Source organism: Sceloporus occidentalis, unplaced genomic scaffold, assembly GCF_023333645.1.
Source record: "Sceloporus occidentalis isolate IW3139 unplaced genomic scaffold, rSceOcc1.0.p SCAF_74, whole genome shotgun sequence".
NCBI classification, from domain to species: domain Eukaryota; kingdom Metazoa; phylum Chordata; class Lepidosauria; order Squamata; family Phrynosomatidae; genus Sceloporus; species Sceloporus occidentalis.
Genome location: NW_028317054.1, coordinates 2,254,440 through 2,269,636, shown reverse-complemented (window position 1 = coordinate 2,269,636; position 15,197 = coordinate 2,254,440). Strand labels below are relative to the sequence as shown.

General features: G+C 40.9%; 1 protein-coding gene across 1 annotated transcript in view; it reads right to left on the bottom strand.

Moving 5' to 3' along the window:
* Nucleotides 1-15,197, bottom strand: part of LOC149285944 (E3 ubiquitin-protein ligase UBR3-like) — a 59,792-nt gene that overhangs the window by 43,869 nt on the left and 726 nt on the right. Inside the window, exons 2-16 of the mRNA XM_089494665.1 lie at nucleotides 11,706-11,845; nucleotides 9,583-9,741; nucleotides 8,012-8,152; nucleotides 7,337-7,407; nucleotides 7,114-7,180; nucleotides 6,559-6,689; nucleotides 5,688-5,916; nucleotides 4,827-5,006; nucleotides 4,349-4,482; nucleotides 3,466-3,552; nucleotides 2,939-3,004; nucleotides 2,050-2,139; nucleotides 1,352-1,480; nucleotides 1,205-1,257; nucleotides 772-905 (exon numbers count right to left, since the gene is read on the bottom strand). Coding sequence (XP_089350791.1) covers nucleotides 772-905; nucleotides 1,205-1,257; nucleotides 1,352-1,480; nucleotides 2,050-2,139; nucleotides 2,939-3,004; nucleotides 3,466-3,552; nucleotides 4,349-4,482; nucleotides 4,827-5,006; nucleotides 5,688-5,916; nucleotides 6,559-6,689; nucleotides 7,114-7,180; nucleotides 7,337-7,407; nucleotides 8,012-8,152; nucleotides 9,583-9,741; nucleotides 11,706-11,845 — 1,811 coding nt within the window. The remainder of the gene's footprint in view (nucleotides 1-771; nucleotides 906-1,204; nucleotides 1,258-1,351; nucleotides 1,481-2,049; nucleotides 2,140-2,938; nucleotides 3,005-3,465; nucleotides 3,553-4,348; nucleotides 4,483-4,826; nucleotides 5,007-5,687; nucleotides 5,917-6,558; nucleotides 6,690-7,113; nucleotides 7,181-7,336; nucleotides 7,408-8,011; nucleotides 8,153-9,582; nucleotides 9,742-11,705; nucleotides 11,846-15,197) is intronic.

Genomic DNA, 15,197 nt, shown 5'->3' with positions numbered 1-15,197 from the left:
ATATATACATGCACTTCGTCACTACCCAACTCCCTTACATCTCCTTCCCTCACCCCGAGCATCATTGCTTTCATTTGGTTAATTAATATTGCATTACACGACCCTGTTGTTTTCCCACATTAATGAGTGTGTGTTAGAGGGAGTGTGTGTGTTATCATTAATATATGTGTGTGTTAGTGTGAAAGATTATGCATAAGTGCACTACACAATCACACACTAAAGTTTTTTTTTTTAGACTGGAAATTGTGATTTAAGGAAGACAAGGGGGGGGGGGAGGCTGACCTGTGAAAGAGTGAAGGTTAGCCTGAGTAACCTGTAGATACATTATCTCTTCAATTTACATTACAGACGATGTTTTCTTGATGTTAGTTTGTGGGACTATGTAGAAAATCTCTTTAAAACATCCTAATCGAACTCTTTCAGAGGCATACATATTCATCTACTATTCCATCAATGAATGGAACGGGACAGCAGCATTAATATATATATATAGTGTATGTATACGTGTCTTAAAGGATAGTCTCCAGAAAGTAAGTAGGTCGGTTGGGGAGCGTAAAGATCTCCCTCGTAACTAGGACACCGGGGGCTTGATCGTCCAAAGGGCATGTACCGGGGGATTGTCGACCTAGTCAGCCTAGGTCAGAATACATCACATGACATCATGTTTCAATATTTTAACTACTGATAGTAAACCATCCGCATTTGCGTTTTGGCCATTATTGTGATTTATTTACTTCTCAAGGTTGGACAGACAACAGTCAAAGAACGTACCTAAATGTAAACGAAGACTCAAAAGAATGACAAGAAACGTCAGAGCTCCCTCAAGCATCGATCGTTCGTGGTCCGAGTCAAGCACGGTGTTCTGGTGCTGGGAAGCCATTGTCAACAGGTCAACTACTTTAAACCTGTGTGATGGAAGAACGTCAACATGCTAAGGCACAGCATACACACAATAAACAAAAGAAAAACATTATAAACCCAAATATCAATTCAGCTGCAGTTCTAAGACGTGTAACACAAATATCTATACATTACGTTACCAACATATTCCATTTGGTGGGCCAGCTGAGAAGGGTTGTGATTGAGACGTGTCAGATATTGGACACGCTAAGGATAGGAACAGGCTAAGAAGACAGTATAAGAAAAGTAGCACTCTCTACGATAGATAGGTTTGCAAAGACTATATGCAAATATACAATCTTACCTTTCAAACACAGAAGAAATGAAGTAATCCGGGTCCAGCCTTGAAGCACAGACCTAAATAGATGAATATGAATGTGTAAGACACTGAATCGCATAGAGAGTAGGGGAGGAAAATGCTTTTAACATTTCACTTTCAAAAAGTTCTTACCTGTAGTAGGTAAATGTCTGGGTCGATCATGGAGTTACAGAAATGGGACTGCACGTACGTCATAGCTTGCCCTTTTATCTGCAGGCCATTTCGAACCCACATGTTGCTGTGTATTTCAGACAGACTCGACTGTTGGGAGAAATTGTAAATCATAACATGAACAGTAATGGGTTTACTTGTATCTTTCACAAAACAACACTACTTTTAAATGGTAATTTAAATGGATCAGTTATAAAATATTTTCCTAGAAGTACATGCGAGAACTACAATTTAACTGCATCGTTTTGGAAATAGACAAAATCCAGGAAAGGAGATTTAGCAGCATGCGTGTAGCATGTTATGCAGGAGAGTGCGCTTGATTTGGCTGGGATTGTTAAATCTGTTTTATTTGCTTGGGTACATTATGTGCATTTGGATGAGAGTTATGCATCTAACCTATGCTAAGCTATGGCTGAATTGGGGGCCCTTAGATAAATTATTTGAGAACTACCTGTTCGAATAATGGATGGAAAGCAATAATGAGAGGCATCCACAATACAGTAGCAATGTTTTTGATATATGGATTCTATTGGATTGGAAGTCCAAGGTGGCTTTTGTTGGCCAGCTCTTGTCAACGTCCATGAAAGAATACAAAAACGATAAACCCAAAATACATGCTTGACATTTTAAATGCAGAAAAAGATGGTGAAGGAAACTACCTGTATGAGGAGCGGGTGAATCATCAATTTCATCAGCATTTCTTGGTCGGGCAATATGGAATCTAATTCTATTCCTTGACATTTTACAGCCTGTCCGCGACAAGAAAGAGAGGCAAGCAAAGAGCAGTTAATCTTATTATTATTAAGATTGCATGTACATTACAATTAGCAAGGCCATTATTCCTGGTTATTCATTGACATGGCTAATTGTCTGCAGAGATCTATTACATCTAAATATATATATATATATAACAGATGGAAAGTGAAGCGGTATAGAGAGTGGCACATTAAGTGTAAAACATTCTTAATAGATCATATACATAATGGATATTCGGCACATGTTAAGGAAGGGGAATACAAATTTTAAATGATTTATTATATAATGTATTAAAGATAACAACTGACATTCAGCGTTCTGTGTGTTTACAAAGCAAAGGTCTTAAGTTAAGGTATAACGGTTACATTTAGTAATGTAGTAACAAAAAGGGGACAGAGCATCAGTCAAACCAGTTTTCTTAAAATGTAGAACTGCCAAAAGCCTCTATCTTTTTTTAATTGGCCCAACAGGCTTTGATGAATGTGGCAAGGAAAGGGTGCTGCTGGGTTAATTCATTAGTTAACCCAAATGCAAGTGGGAATGAATGGATATCCTACTGAAGCAAAAGCCACGTGTCAGGCATTTTTCAGCCAAAGTTTAAATTTAACGGTACAACATTTTCAATAAAATACATAAATTCATTACCAACAAACTAAACTGGGAATCTTCTAGCACACATTTGAAATCTCTGAAGAGTTTGGAAGATACATGTATAGTGGCTAATTGTCATGAACTTTAATGGCGTGTCAAGAAAAGAACTTGATGTGACAAGCATCAGAGTCAAATGCTTACCTTACTTAAAAACATGGCATAGTATCTGTGCAGAGGCAAGTGGAAGGTCACCTGATTTGGGGCAGGCTGGTGAAGAGAAAGATAACATTGGTTATCAAACAGAAAAGTCTGAAGCCTTATACACTTGTTTGAGAGAAACTCACTGCTGTGGCCAAACAGTGACCCGAGATTTCAATAGCAGCTGAGAAACTGATAATTAAAAAACAACAGATCAAAGCATGATCTAGTTTTCAGAGTATCAGAGAAGTAACGAAGAGTGTTACAATGTGCCAGAAGTCCTCACATTCTAGTTGGGCTACCACATGTTAACACAGCTGGGTCAGCGAGCCAGTGTGCATCTATTGGGCATCTGTTCAGCTACTGGGAAGGGAAGCACCTCCTGCCCTTCCATCTTTCTGGTAGGAAGACAACGATTGACTTCATAACGGGTGGACACATCTTACTTGTACACTTGTCAATCTATATATATATAAAAATCTGTAAAAGTGTATCATGCAACTGGCACAAGTAGGCAACTTTGACCTTACCTCATCTACAAAGTTGATGGCATCAAACCAATCTTGAAGTGCTTCAAGGCAATATCTAACAACATTCCTTGTGTATTCTTGTGTCTCCTATAGAAAAATGTGTAACAAGTTATTTAGAGCCCTAAGGTATTACACTTCCCATAAATATGTCCCTTACCACATGCTTGCACAATACCGATGAATAGGTGTGCTGGCTCTGCACGATTCATAAATAAGGCAGTGAGAAGTCCCAAGAACTCTTGATGCATCAACTATGCATTATACAGGGCCATCATCGGCCCTTGTTTAGGGAATCTCAGTCGGGTTGGCCATTTATAATGCACCATGAGTGATATTATGGAGTCATATGAAACTCTACAAGGAAATGCTAACTTTAGTGATTGGACCCAAGAGAAAGGTAAAGCTTAATAGATGTTACGCAATTGGCAGCTTGTTCTTTTAGCATATTCAAGATGTTTACACTAACTCAGTAGCCAGTGACTGTCCAAAAAACCCACAGACTAGTAGAAAAGTTATTCATACTTGGATTCAAAACATTTTGTGAGCTAATAACGTTAACTTGTTTTCCAGTCTAGATTCAGATCTAATTTTTATTATATTTTTCTTATGTACTTAAACATTCCTGCCTTGGCCCAGAACTGGAAACCACAATTGTTTCACGATGTGCCAGTGGTCAACTTATCACATTTTTACTTCTGTCTCTTAGTCATACAGTAGAACAATGCAATGTTCTTAATCTAATTGTAATCAATCTTTCCATATGACTATAATACAGCTCTGGCATCCTCGCTGCAAGCCCAGCTTGATGTTCAATTACTTACATTTCACATCATTCCGTTATAATATATTTATCACATTGCCGATCTCCTAATTGTGTCCTTACCCTAACTTTACAATGTGAAAGGAGTCCCCACATTGGTTGGGCACAGGCTTCTAGTTCTGCAGCGAATGCAGCATAGTAGGTCTGGGACTCAAATTCCACGTGTTCACTGAGCTCCCGTTTATTTAAATTCATACCTGTAAGGAGGCAATTAAAGCAGGGGTGAGATCTATAACACTGGGATATATAATATCCCAGTCATGCAGACATGATCTAAAAAATAGCAAACATGCAAAAAAAATTACGTCGTTTCCTTGGGCTGGAATTCAAATATATATTTGTTCAAAATTACTCATGCCTCTTGATAAAAGCTGAATCATTTTATACTAAATAAAAAGAACAGAAAAAAAATGTTTTGCCTTAAAACATAGCTTATGAAAAGTAACATCTTACTAGCAGCTTCTTCATTCAGACACACAAGAGGCAGATGATCACAGAAAATGATCTGCGAGACGGAGCAGAGCATTTTAGCAGCACTCACCTTGAAAGAAAGACACAAAATTCATCCATGTAACCAATAATCCATGATCCTCCAGAAATTTTTTGGCTACACTTTGGTGGGAAAGTATATTGATAAAATCACTAACGAGGGGCCAGTAGGTGTTGTTCTTCAGTAAAGCTTCTCCGCAGTTTACAACAACATGCAAGCTGTTTTCTTCATCTGAATGGATATAAACAATAATAATTATTTGTAGCAGTTGCATAGTGACCATCACAGGGGAATTTAAGAAGAAGAATGGATTTAAGGGCCTGATGTAAGACGATTATCCAAGAAAACCAATTATGGTTTCCATTTACAAGTCAGTCATAGCCCCTACTGCAACATTCACTCTTCTCGCATTCAAGACAATAAAGCAATACAATTCTTACCTTTAAAGAGAGGATGCGTCGGGAGGGCCAGGTGGCAACATAATGCTCACCACCAGCTAAGACTATATGAATTTGCCGCTAACACTCATGACCTGTCACTCAGTGATTTCTTAAGTCCAATATCTCGAAAGACATTTGCTATATTAACAATGAAGATAGTGCTCCTCTCCTGAACATTTGATCAGTTGTTACATTCTACAATTTTGTAGTCTCATGTTAACAAATAAGAAGGCTGTAAAGTTGATGCCAACAGAAGTGGGAACATAACATCTTGTGAAAAGGTTTCCATGTGCTCTATTTACTACAGTAGGAGCGCGGAAATTTCATTTTTCACCCAACAAAATGACCAAACGTATTGGTTTTTATAAACCTCTGTGCTTTACGAGATCAGAACCTCGAGTACCTGAACAGCCATTCATCTCACGGCAACATTTAGCATGCTTGTGTTATTGGCACAGAAATTCGAACACACCTTGTAATTCACTTTTAATAAGGCAGCTTTCCATCATGTAGAGGAGGACAGTGACCATTACATCCAGGAGCTGACACTCTTCGGTCACTTGGCGTGCCAGTTCCTCGTTGCTGAAGAGCTGGACACTAATGTGTACAATGCGATTAGACATCGTGTCCGACTCGTGGCTTTTCTTTAATGTTTTCATGATGAAAGCATAGTGCTGGACAAATGTTTTTGTAAAAGCTATCTGAAATTAGAAATATGGGTGCATAAAATGTTTTTAAGACATTTCGCATCAACATCAAGCTTTAAGACGAATTAAATAGACCTAAAAAATCATCTTTGTGGAATACAGTTGTGTGGAAAGAAAGTAAACCCTCTTTGAATTCTGTGGTTTTACATGTCAGGGCATAACTTAGCAGGTCTATAACTATAACCTCAGATTAACACGCGACATATTACACCGTGCCATGGTTTATTCATTTCGTTCCCATCTTAATTTCGGTCCTCTTTTCACGGGAATATGCAGTACACGCATTTTTGAATTGCTAATGGAGTTAAATTTACCAACATGATGAAGTTACTTTTGTGAATTAAGTTTACTATGTGTTGCAATCGCTCCAGTTCAATAAAAATGACATTCCAATCACAGTCGGCCTCACAACAAAGCATGTACATTTAAGTACTTTAATATGCATTCTTCAAAAAAAAAAAAAAAAGTTAAAAATAAAAAATAACTAGAACCACCAATGGGCAGCAGGAAAGCACTCCCTCTGAAATTAAAGCGGGTGTCTTGTTTGAACCCCCTAGGAACCATTGTTTAGCTGGTGCCAGTGGCGAGGCACTAAAAGTCTCCAAAGCCTGGCAAAGGAAAATGAGCAAACATTACCTTATAATCCTGGTCTGGTAGCATGTTGAGTAAGAATGTGACCATTTTCTGTGGAAATTCATACTTGATAGTCCAGAATAGTAATTCTTCTAGAAAACTTTTATGCTTTAGAACGTCCATAATAGACTGATCTATATAAATAAAGGGACATAGTCAGCCTGGTCGAGGACAGTAAAAGGAAACACTCGCGCCACATTTCACCTGTGTTCTCCATTTACTTCCTGATCACCAGACTCAACCTGAAAATCTGTATGCGACATGAGAGGGTAGCCACAGATAAAAATAAACAAACAAACAAGGAATCTAGCTCGGCGTGACTTCTAGATAAAAGGGTGTCCAACAAGTATTTTTTTTAAATAAATAATTAAAAAAGGACATGAGTAAGGGTGACTGTGTGAGTGTATCTTATAAATGGCCAGCAACTCGGAGGTTAAGGTATCACAGGTGTCTTCTGTGTTCCCAAGATATGAAACACAAGAAACGTGACATTTGGCATATTTGCCTTCTCAAGTGTCACTGTGAATGGGTGAAAAGGGTCACATGACGCTTGCTTACCTTTGGTGCTACTGCTTAGTTTCACTCGCTTTCTTTTGCCAACACACTGTCTGCCATCCTGTTCTTCCTGTGATATGATTTACAGGCACAATAAACAAGTTATTAATCAAATACAGCAAAGTAAAGTCATAAAGTTAAATTAATCAGTGAAAACACTTAGACTGTGTGCCCTTCAAGGAAACTTAAACGGAACAAGAAGCTCAGATGCAAAAGCAACACTGACCTCATCTGAGGAATCCGATGGATCTGGTGTCCCTTTGCCACTGGCGACATCTACAAAGAATGAAGAGTCTCCTTAATGCAGATGCAGACACAGAGCCATAAAAGCACATTGTGAGGCACATCTACTCTCTGGAAATGATGGGGCCGCGGTTATTTTGGCTTTTTTTTTTTTTTTTTTTTTTTTTTATAAGACTTCCTGACAGACACTACAGTATACACACACTCACAGCCTGACTCAAGCACTATACACACACACCGACACTATACTACACACACAAAACGGACTGACAGACACTACAGTACACGTGTACACACACACACTGACACTACACTACACACACAAAACGGGCTGACAGACACTACAGTACACGTACACACACACACACACTACTCCCCCCTCTCATGTCGCTGCCTATCTTTTGCCAGCGTGAATCCCGCACACTATGCTTTTCTTTGGGTGCGTGTTGAAGCCAACAACGTGAGGCACCCAGCAAAGGATTCATGATGGCAGCCCCCCGCAAAACCCGGGGCGCCAGGAAGTTTCTAGTTGCCAAGGTGACCTGGTGCCCGGGGTTTGTCGAGCCCTGTCTTAAGGGGGCCCGTGGGATTTATTTGGCATGTAAAAATCCAATAAACATTTAATGATAAAAGGAAAGAAATGTTGTGATAAATTAACCTTGAACTGTTAGAGCGCTGTTTCCGGGTGATGACTCTTGTACCCCACTGGAGATTTTCTCCTCTGGAATTGCCAAACCAGAACCCTTAAGAGCGATTAGATACTTTTCATGACTCTTGGCACATGCATTTTCTCCAGGACCTAAAGCACAAAATGTAGCATATAATTAGACCGTAAAAGTAGCAGCTGATGTGAAGAATCAGAGAAATATTCTGAAAAAAAGACAATACTGGGTAATGAAAGAAATGTAAAATAGGTCTATACCATCCACTCATCCTAGGCCTCGAACAGTGCCAAGCTGAGGATGGCAAGGTGGCCATGGCACTTTAATGCCAGCGGCTGCATGTTACGTGTTTATGCTCACGTGTGCGGCTGGGCATATCCAGCTGTGTAGGGCACTTTTAGTAAGCGGCCAACCAGGCAAGTGTCCAGTGTTTCAGATGGCCAGTCTTCCTACATTAGCCAGCTGGTAGTATTTATTTTACCAAGATATCAAATCTTTACACAATTGGTAAATATCTCTGTTCACATGAGTTTAAATGTGTGACAGTTCTAAAACTGCACATAGAAGCAGATGACGGCTCTACTCCGGGGCAAAACAAACCAGGTTCTGATGAAGCCTCTCAAGAAGAAGAAAAAAAGAAAAACCAAGATTTAACTACGGAGCTTGCATGTCTAGACCTTGTTTGAACGCTGAAAAAGTAATTCTGCAGCCGTCAGATATTTCCCAGATTAAGTTTCCTCAGCCCCTACGCTGATATTGCCTGTCAGGGAAGCGGTTAACCTCCGTGCTTTGCAACCTTTTAGGAATAAAACTGTCGGCTAAACACGATACAGTTGTTATCCAGACACCCACAGGAATAGCACCATTACAGGGCCTGCCTTCGGTACGGTTTATTTATAGAAGGCAGCATTACTCACACCTTGTCATCATAAATAGACGGCCGTCTTCAATATACTCATTACCTACAACTGAACCCACACAGACTAGTTAAATGGGGGGTCATAACCATGTTTTTTTTTTACTTGTAATAAATTGGTTACTTTGTTTATTAACTAGCATCAAGAAACGGATGCAGCTGCTTCATCATACATTTTTCATAAACATTCCAGATTACAGATAATGTGCATATCTATTCACGGTTGTCCTCGTTGTGTTAAAGACCCCAAGTTCAACTGAAATTGAACCTGGCCCAAATCCAGCCGTTTGGACCCGATCGAGTCCCATGCTAAATCTGCTGAGAACTGCCGAGTTCTGCTGAATCTGGAACGGATTTTCTATTCTAAGGCAGGGTGAGGCTCTTCAGAGTTGATCTAAAAACCTTCTACCTATTGAAGCCAAATGTGAAATCAGAGGCAGAGAACTCATATCTATGAGCCGTCAACCCACCGTGGATGAGCCACCTAACTTCTTACATTATGAATACATGTACCGACTAGCAGTCTCATGTCACAAAGGCTTTGGAAATTAATATTAAAACTAAGCTAAAGGAATAGTTTGTTAAAAATCTTCTGCCTGCTGAGGATATCAGACGATACCAATAACTATGTTATATTTAATGAAAGCTTACCACAGCACAGGTCTTTATAATGTTGCTGGTTGGTTAGGACCTGGGTGAGGACCGACCTCATCGCTGCACCCATTTTTGTTAAATCTTCAAGGAAGGAGATCTGTGGATCCAACACTTGTAAGATTTTCTGAAGATCTCTCTCGGACGTTACATCTGTTGCTGATACAAATGCTCGGTTTTAATACGCAGGCCATAACGTTTTGTAATATGGAACATTACATTTTTTTTTACAATAAAACAAACACACGAATGTTTCATTTTTGCAACATTAGAGACATTTCACGAAAACAAAGAACGTTAGAAGAGACATTTTATATAGTGACAGGTATAGGGATGTGGTCTATTTCACTGCCCTAACCTTTCACCAGCATGTCTCTGCTATCTGCCTTGCTCCAGATACGTGTCGCTGATGCGTTGCCAACGCCATATCCGCCTACTTCTTAAATGTAAATTACTATTCTGTGTCACAGCGTTGAGTAACGATGCTGCGAGTTATGCCTCGTAGAGAGAAGTGTAGGACAAAGGCACCAGTTAGAGGTTGAATACGACTGATTGTTTTGGCGTTTAAACATTTGAAGTTTTAATATAAATGTTTATTTCACATACTTCATCGCAGCAGATATTTTAATGATCACTCTCACGATTTGTGTATTTGCCTCTCGTTACGATATACAATGCTGCGTAACCTAGCAACAGACATTCAAGCAGAAAATCCGGCATCAAAGCCAGAAGTACAGTCACTAATCACGAACCACGTCCCTTCCTTAAAAGAATACTCCACCCATACTTTTAAATGAAATACTTATGAACGCCAACGCATTTTACTGCATGCATTCTACTGACGTTGGAAGCTAGATTTCTGCCTCATTCCCCGCCTGCTTCTAATGGAGATGCGTCTTGCGCCGCAGCACCCGCGCTCACAAAAACGAAAGCAGAGCCAGCAGCCGCCAATCGCATGCATGCTACCTGTTCCTGCGTATTATTTAATGTGCGCTCCCATATTCAATAATCAATATATCCATTAAATATGAAGGTGAATGAAACAAAAATGCATATAAAATATAAAAGCATATTTACAGCCTGTTGGCAATTTAACGCATTTGGATGAACAGGAGCTCAGATCCATCGATGCCAACTCCTAACCCCAGCTAGTGCCCAAAATTTCTGAGCCAGCCGTCCTCCCACACGCAACATGTTAGCAGGATGCGTGACAGAAGGCCACATAAGGCTGTCAAAAAGGGCTGCTGAACAACCCCCATCACCCATATTATGCACTGAAATGTCAAAAAAAGTAAGCATTACTGATCAGATTTTATTTGGTAACTCTCTCTCTCACACAACATCATGTACATGTAAAAGGACATTTCCCTTCCTTTTTTGGCTTGAATTCCCTTGAAACAGTTAGTGAGGTAAGCACATAGATCATGTCTTCCCAGACACACATAATTTTCACGTATTGTTGACTAGAATAAAAAGCTTCCGAGGGTTTGGATGACACTGAAGGCAATTGTCCCTCCACCCCAAGTTCTACTTCTCCAAACAGGGGAGGCCTGAGATCCAATTCAACGACATGAGGACCCCGCGGCAGTAGCGTGGCAGCTCGCTCCATACACAAGCTGCACTGATGGCAGTCTCTATGCACGGTAAGGAGGTGGTGTGGGGGGTGTTGGGGGGGTCACATGACTTTACATTTACAGGTTTTATATCAGACAGTAAGGCAGCACTTTATCTGTAATGTGAAAACACGGCCAATTCCGCTTTTTTAACCACATATTTTCGCTTGGCCCGGAAGTCCTTCGGTTTTACCCTTTTTCCTGAGCTCTTGTAGGGTGTGCCACAACACAAACACTACAGCTTGGTAATGCATGTTTACTTAACATATATGTTTGCTTGCATGTGCGCTAGCAAACTGTTCTTCCTTGTTACATATGGCCTAATTTCAGGTTATTGCTGGGACGCGGTAAATTGGGATTAACGTGTCCCTGTTTGTAACTCTTACACTGGACCGTTCCTGGTCTATGACGCCTTCTCTGTTCTCATATTAAAAGTGAATTATTGTTGGCGTGTAGCACCACACGCTGAATAAAGCGCTTGTTCCAGATACATACAGAGCTTACACCTACCTGGCTCGCTATACCCATCCCTTAAGGACTGCATGAGATAGAAGACGAAGCGAGGGATAACCAGCTCTGACATCACCAACAAGTCGTGGGGGATGGATGGTGCACAGGACTGCGACTTTACTCTGTGCCTCTTACAAAACCTGCAAAAAAAAGAAATGACTTAATATACCGTGACGTCAAACAACGGATTTACATGCAAATGACATTCATTTACAGGCACTGAAAAAAAAGGATAAATACACAGGTACAGAGAACACTCCTCTGAGGCTCATTATTTAAAGCAAGACTCAACCTAAAACACTGCAGGCGCTTTAACTTTAAAAAAAAAAAACGTAAGGGGGCTTGTTTTTCCCTCAGAAATCTCATGGTGCTGCCACAACCACAAGGGATTCTGGGTAGGCGCATGCAAATAAGGTCAACAATGATCACCTTTTGCCTCAATATCCACTTTATACACGGATCCCTTGGAAGTGATTGCCCGCTGTACAGGACAGCCTTTAGACAAAACTCGGGTAAGAGGTGCAGTAAGGCAAAAGGTGATAATTGTTCACCTTCTCTGCATGCGCCTACTCAGGGCCGGCCCAAGGCAAAATGCCGCCCCCTATCTACCCTTCCTCTCCCTCCGTCCCTGCCGCCCCCCCCCCATTATCTACCCTTCCTCTCCCTCTGTCCCCCCCCCCTTGTGCTTACCTTTCAGCAGTCCTGCGGCGAGTCTCCCTGTTCGGTCTCGGTGCCGGCTTGTAATGCTGAGCGCCGGAAATCTTCCGGCACCGAGACCGAACAGGGAGACTCGCCGCAGAGGAGAGAGAGAGGGGCGCCAAGCGGGTACTGACAGCTTGGTAAGCGAAAACCACTCGGCGCCCCTTTCTCTCTTTCGCTTTTAAAAAAAAAAAAAAAAAAAAAAAAAAAGGGGCTTGGGGCGGCAAAGTGCCGCCCCTTCAAAAGTGCCGCCTGGAGCGGTTGCCCCACTTGGCTCCATTGTCGGGCCGGCCCTGCGCCTACTCAGAATCCCCTGTGGTTGTGGCAACACCATGAGATTTCTGAGGGAAAAAACAAGCCTTCTGGCCTGTCTGGTGTCTGTAGATGAGTGTTTAATAATACTTCTACTACCCCCTTAATTTTAAATTTAAACCCGCCATAACATATGTATTAAAAAACATACACAACCACACGGATGTCTGAATGTATTTTACTAAACAACAGCTCTGACCAAAGAAAACATCAGAGTGCGAGCGCAAATACCAAGCAGCACGATGGAAAGGATCTGTATAAAAGTTACACTATTACAGTAATATAGATTAATATACCTCAAATGATAGCTACAAGATATAGAGGCAGCCTCGGCCTATGACCAAAATAGACCATTATAAAAAGAATATAGCCATTGTTGTTATTAATACTGTTGAAGTAGATATTGTAATGATGTACACGGGATCCACTGGATAATAAATATGGCCTCCTAGCACATTATAAGAAAGGCACAAGGTCGTCAGGCGTAGTATTAAGTTTAGTTTATATCTGTGTATAGTTACTTTAAACACAGATGCATATCAAGTGACTGCTTCGCCCAGATTGTTAGTCAGGAACTTGCGGTCACGGCTTCTACCCCACATAACAATAGCTGCCGTGTGTCATATACAAATGCAGCCGATCCCGTAGAAACACAATAGATATCTACAGAGATCTACAGGTCGGAGAAAGTGAAACACGCAAACAGCGTTTAATAATAAGTATATTTCCTCCATACATACAAAAGGCATTATATGCTGTAATGAAAATATACAGCCATTGGGGGAAAAAAAAAAATCCTTTATTTTTGCTTCTAAAATTCTGGTTTGCAGGGATATCATGTGTTAAATTCATTCAGAGCGACCTCCTCAAAGACGTTGATTATTAGAAGGTCCGTGACAAAACGGAGACAATTGATCCGACGTTCTGTTCCGTTACGAGGTTCACGCGGGTTGGAATATTTAGATTTAATTATTTTTAAAGCTAAGAAGGGTTCTGAATACGAATCACATCAGCCGGGAAAGGATTTGACAGCAAATGGGGGAATGATAACACAAATGACGCCAACGTGTGAGAAGCAGATACCCGGAGATCACATTATCACAAGGTGTATGACTTTTAAACTAGTCTTCAATGACTCTGCACAACACCAACGACTGCGTCACCCGACAACCGTCACCGACAGCCCCGGATCCGGCGGGCGGCAGATCACCATAAAGGATCTCTGTTGACTGTAGGTCTGAGCTATTAATACCCACAATCCTCCCTGCTGCGTCATTTTAGGGGATAGCCAAGTTCTAATGTTGTACACTTGACTAGAAGAACAGAAATATACCTGACTGCATGCAGACCAAGAGCACCCTGCAGCGGCAGTGACGTGGTACACTTATTCCGCTTACAAATCTCCTTAGACCAACTGTTATTACACAACCAGACTCAATTGAGCAAGGGATATCACAAAGCACCCAAACAGAAAATGTTTTCTAGGCAAGAGAGTGAATTATAATATTCATGAACACGATAAACGCCCTCAGACGCAAACAACGAAGACTTGAAAACACCATCTATACGTGCCAACACACAGGAACATATAGAACGCATATAAAGTACCAGACGAGGCGTCTATAATGAGGATTAAAGGTGCAGTTCCACCTGCTATATATATATATATATATATATATATATATATATATATATATATATATATATATATATATATATTTTGTTTTTAAACTTTTTTCAGGAGGTGCTTAATTGTTTGCTATGGAAACTGAAAAGCATTTTAAACACGCTAGCGAATGTTCTCCGTTTCAGGAAAATCCAAATCCGCTGATTGTTTAAACAAATCACCGACGGCATTAACAAAAGTTGTATCTGTGTTTTTTTCTGTATTTTTTCCGCCCCCTGGGCAGTGCAGAGGTGCGGATCAGAGCACTTAGTGAATAACTCTTGTCTTGTCAGACCCCTTGAATATATGGATTGCATTACGCGCTGCGTAAATTGTTGGCGCTATATAAATAAAAGATAATAATAATACAGTGTTTTTTCACTTTTGAGCCAATATCCCATTAGGACGTGGTGAGAAGGGTGATCGTTCGATACGAGAGGTTATTCCAGGACACTGGCATTGGGAACACAGGTACAGCTGCATGTTTTAGGATCCATTGGTCTTCTCTGCCCTGAAACATGGCTTACCTAACAAGAACAACATTCCGATAACAAAAACACACAGATCCGTCACGTCTACAAACGTATATTCTTACAAAAAGTGTCAGCGAGGGCGAAGAGTCACAGGGGGTTAAAGACAGCTCCATCCTGCACCCGTTAACCCGTTAGCATCCGCAGCCTTCCATGGGCCACAAGAAAACCGTGTCTGCCCGGTTCTCCTCTATACCTTGTAGGAGCGCACTCACACTCAGCCTGTCTACCAGAGCGCACTCACCTAACTGCACCCCCAACTGTCCGAGGACTCGGCTGTCAGAC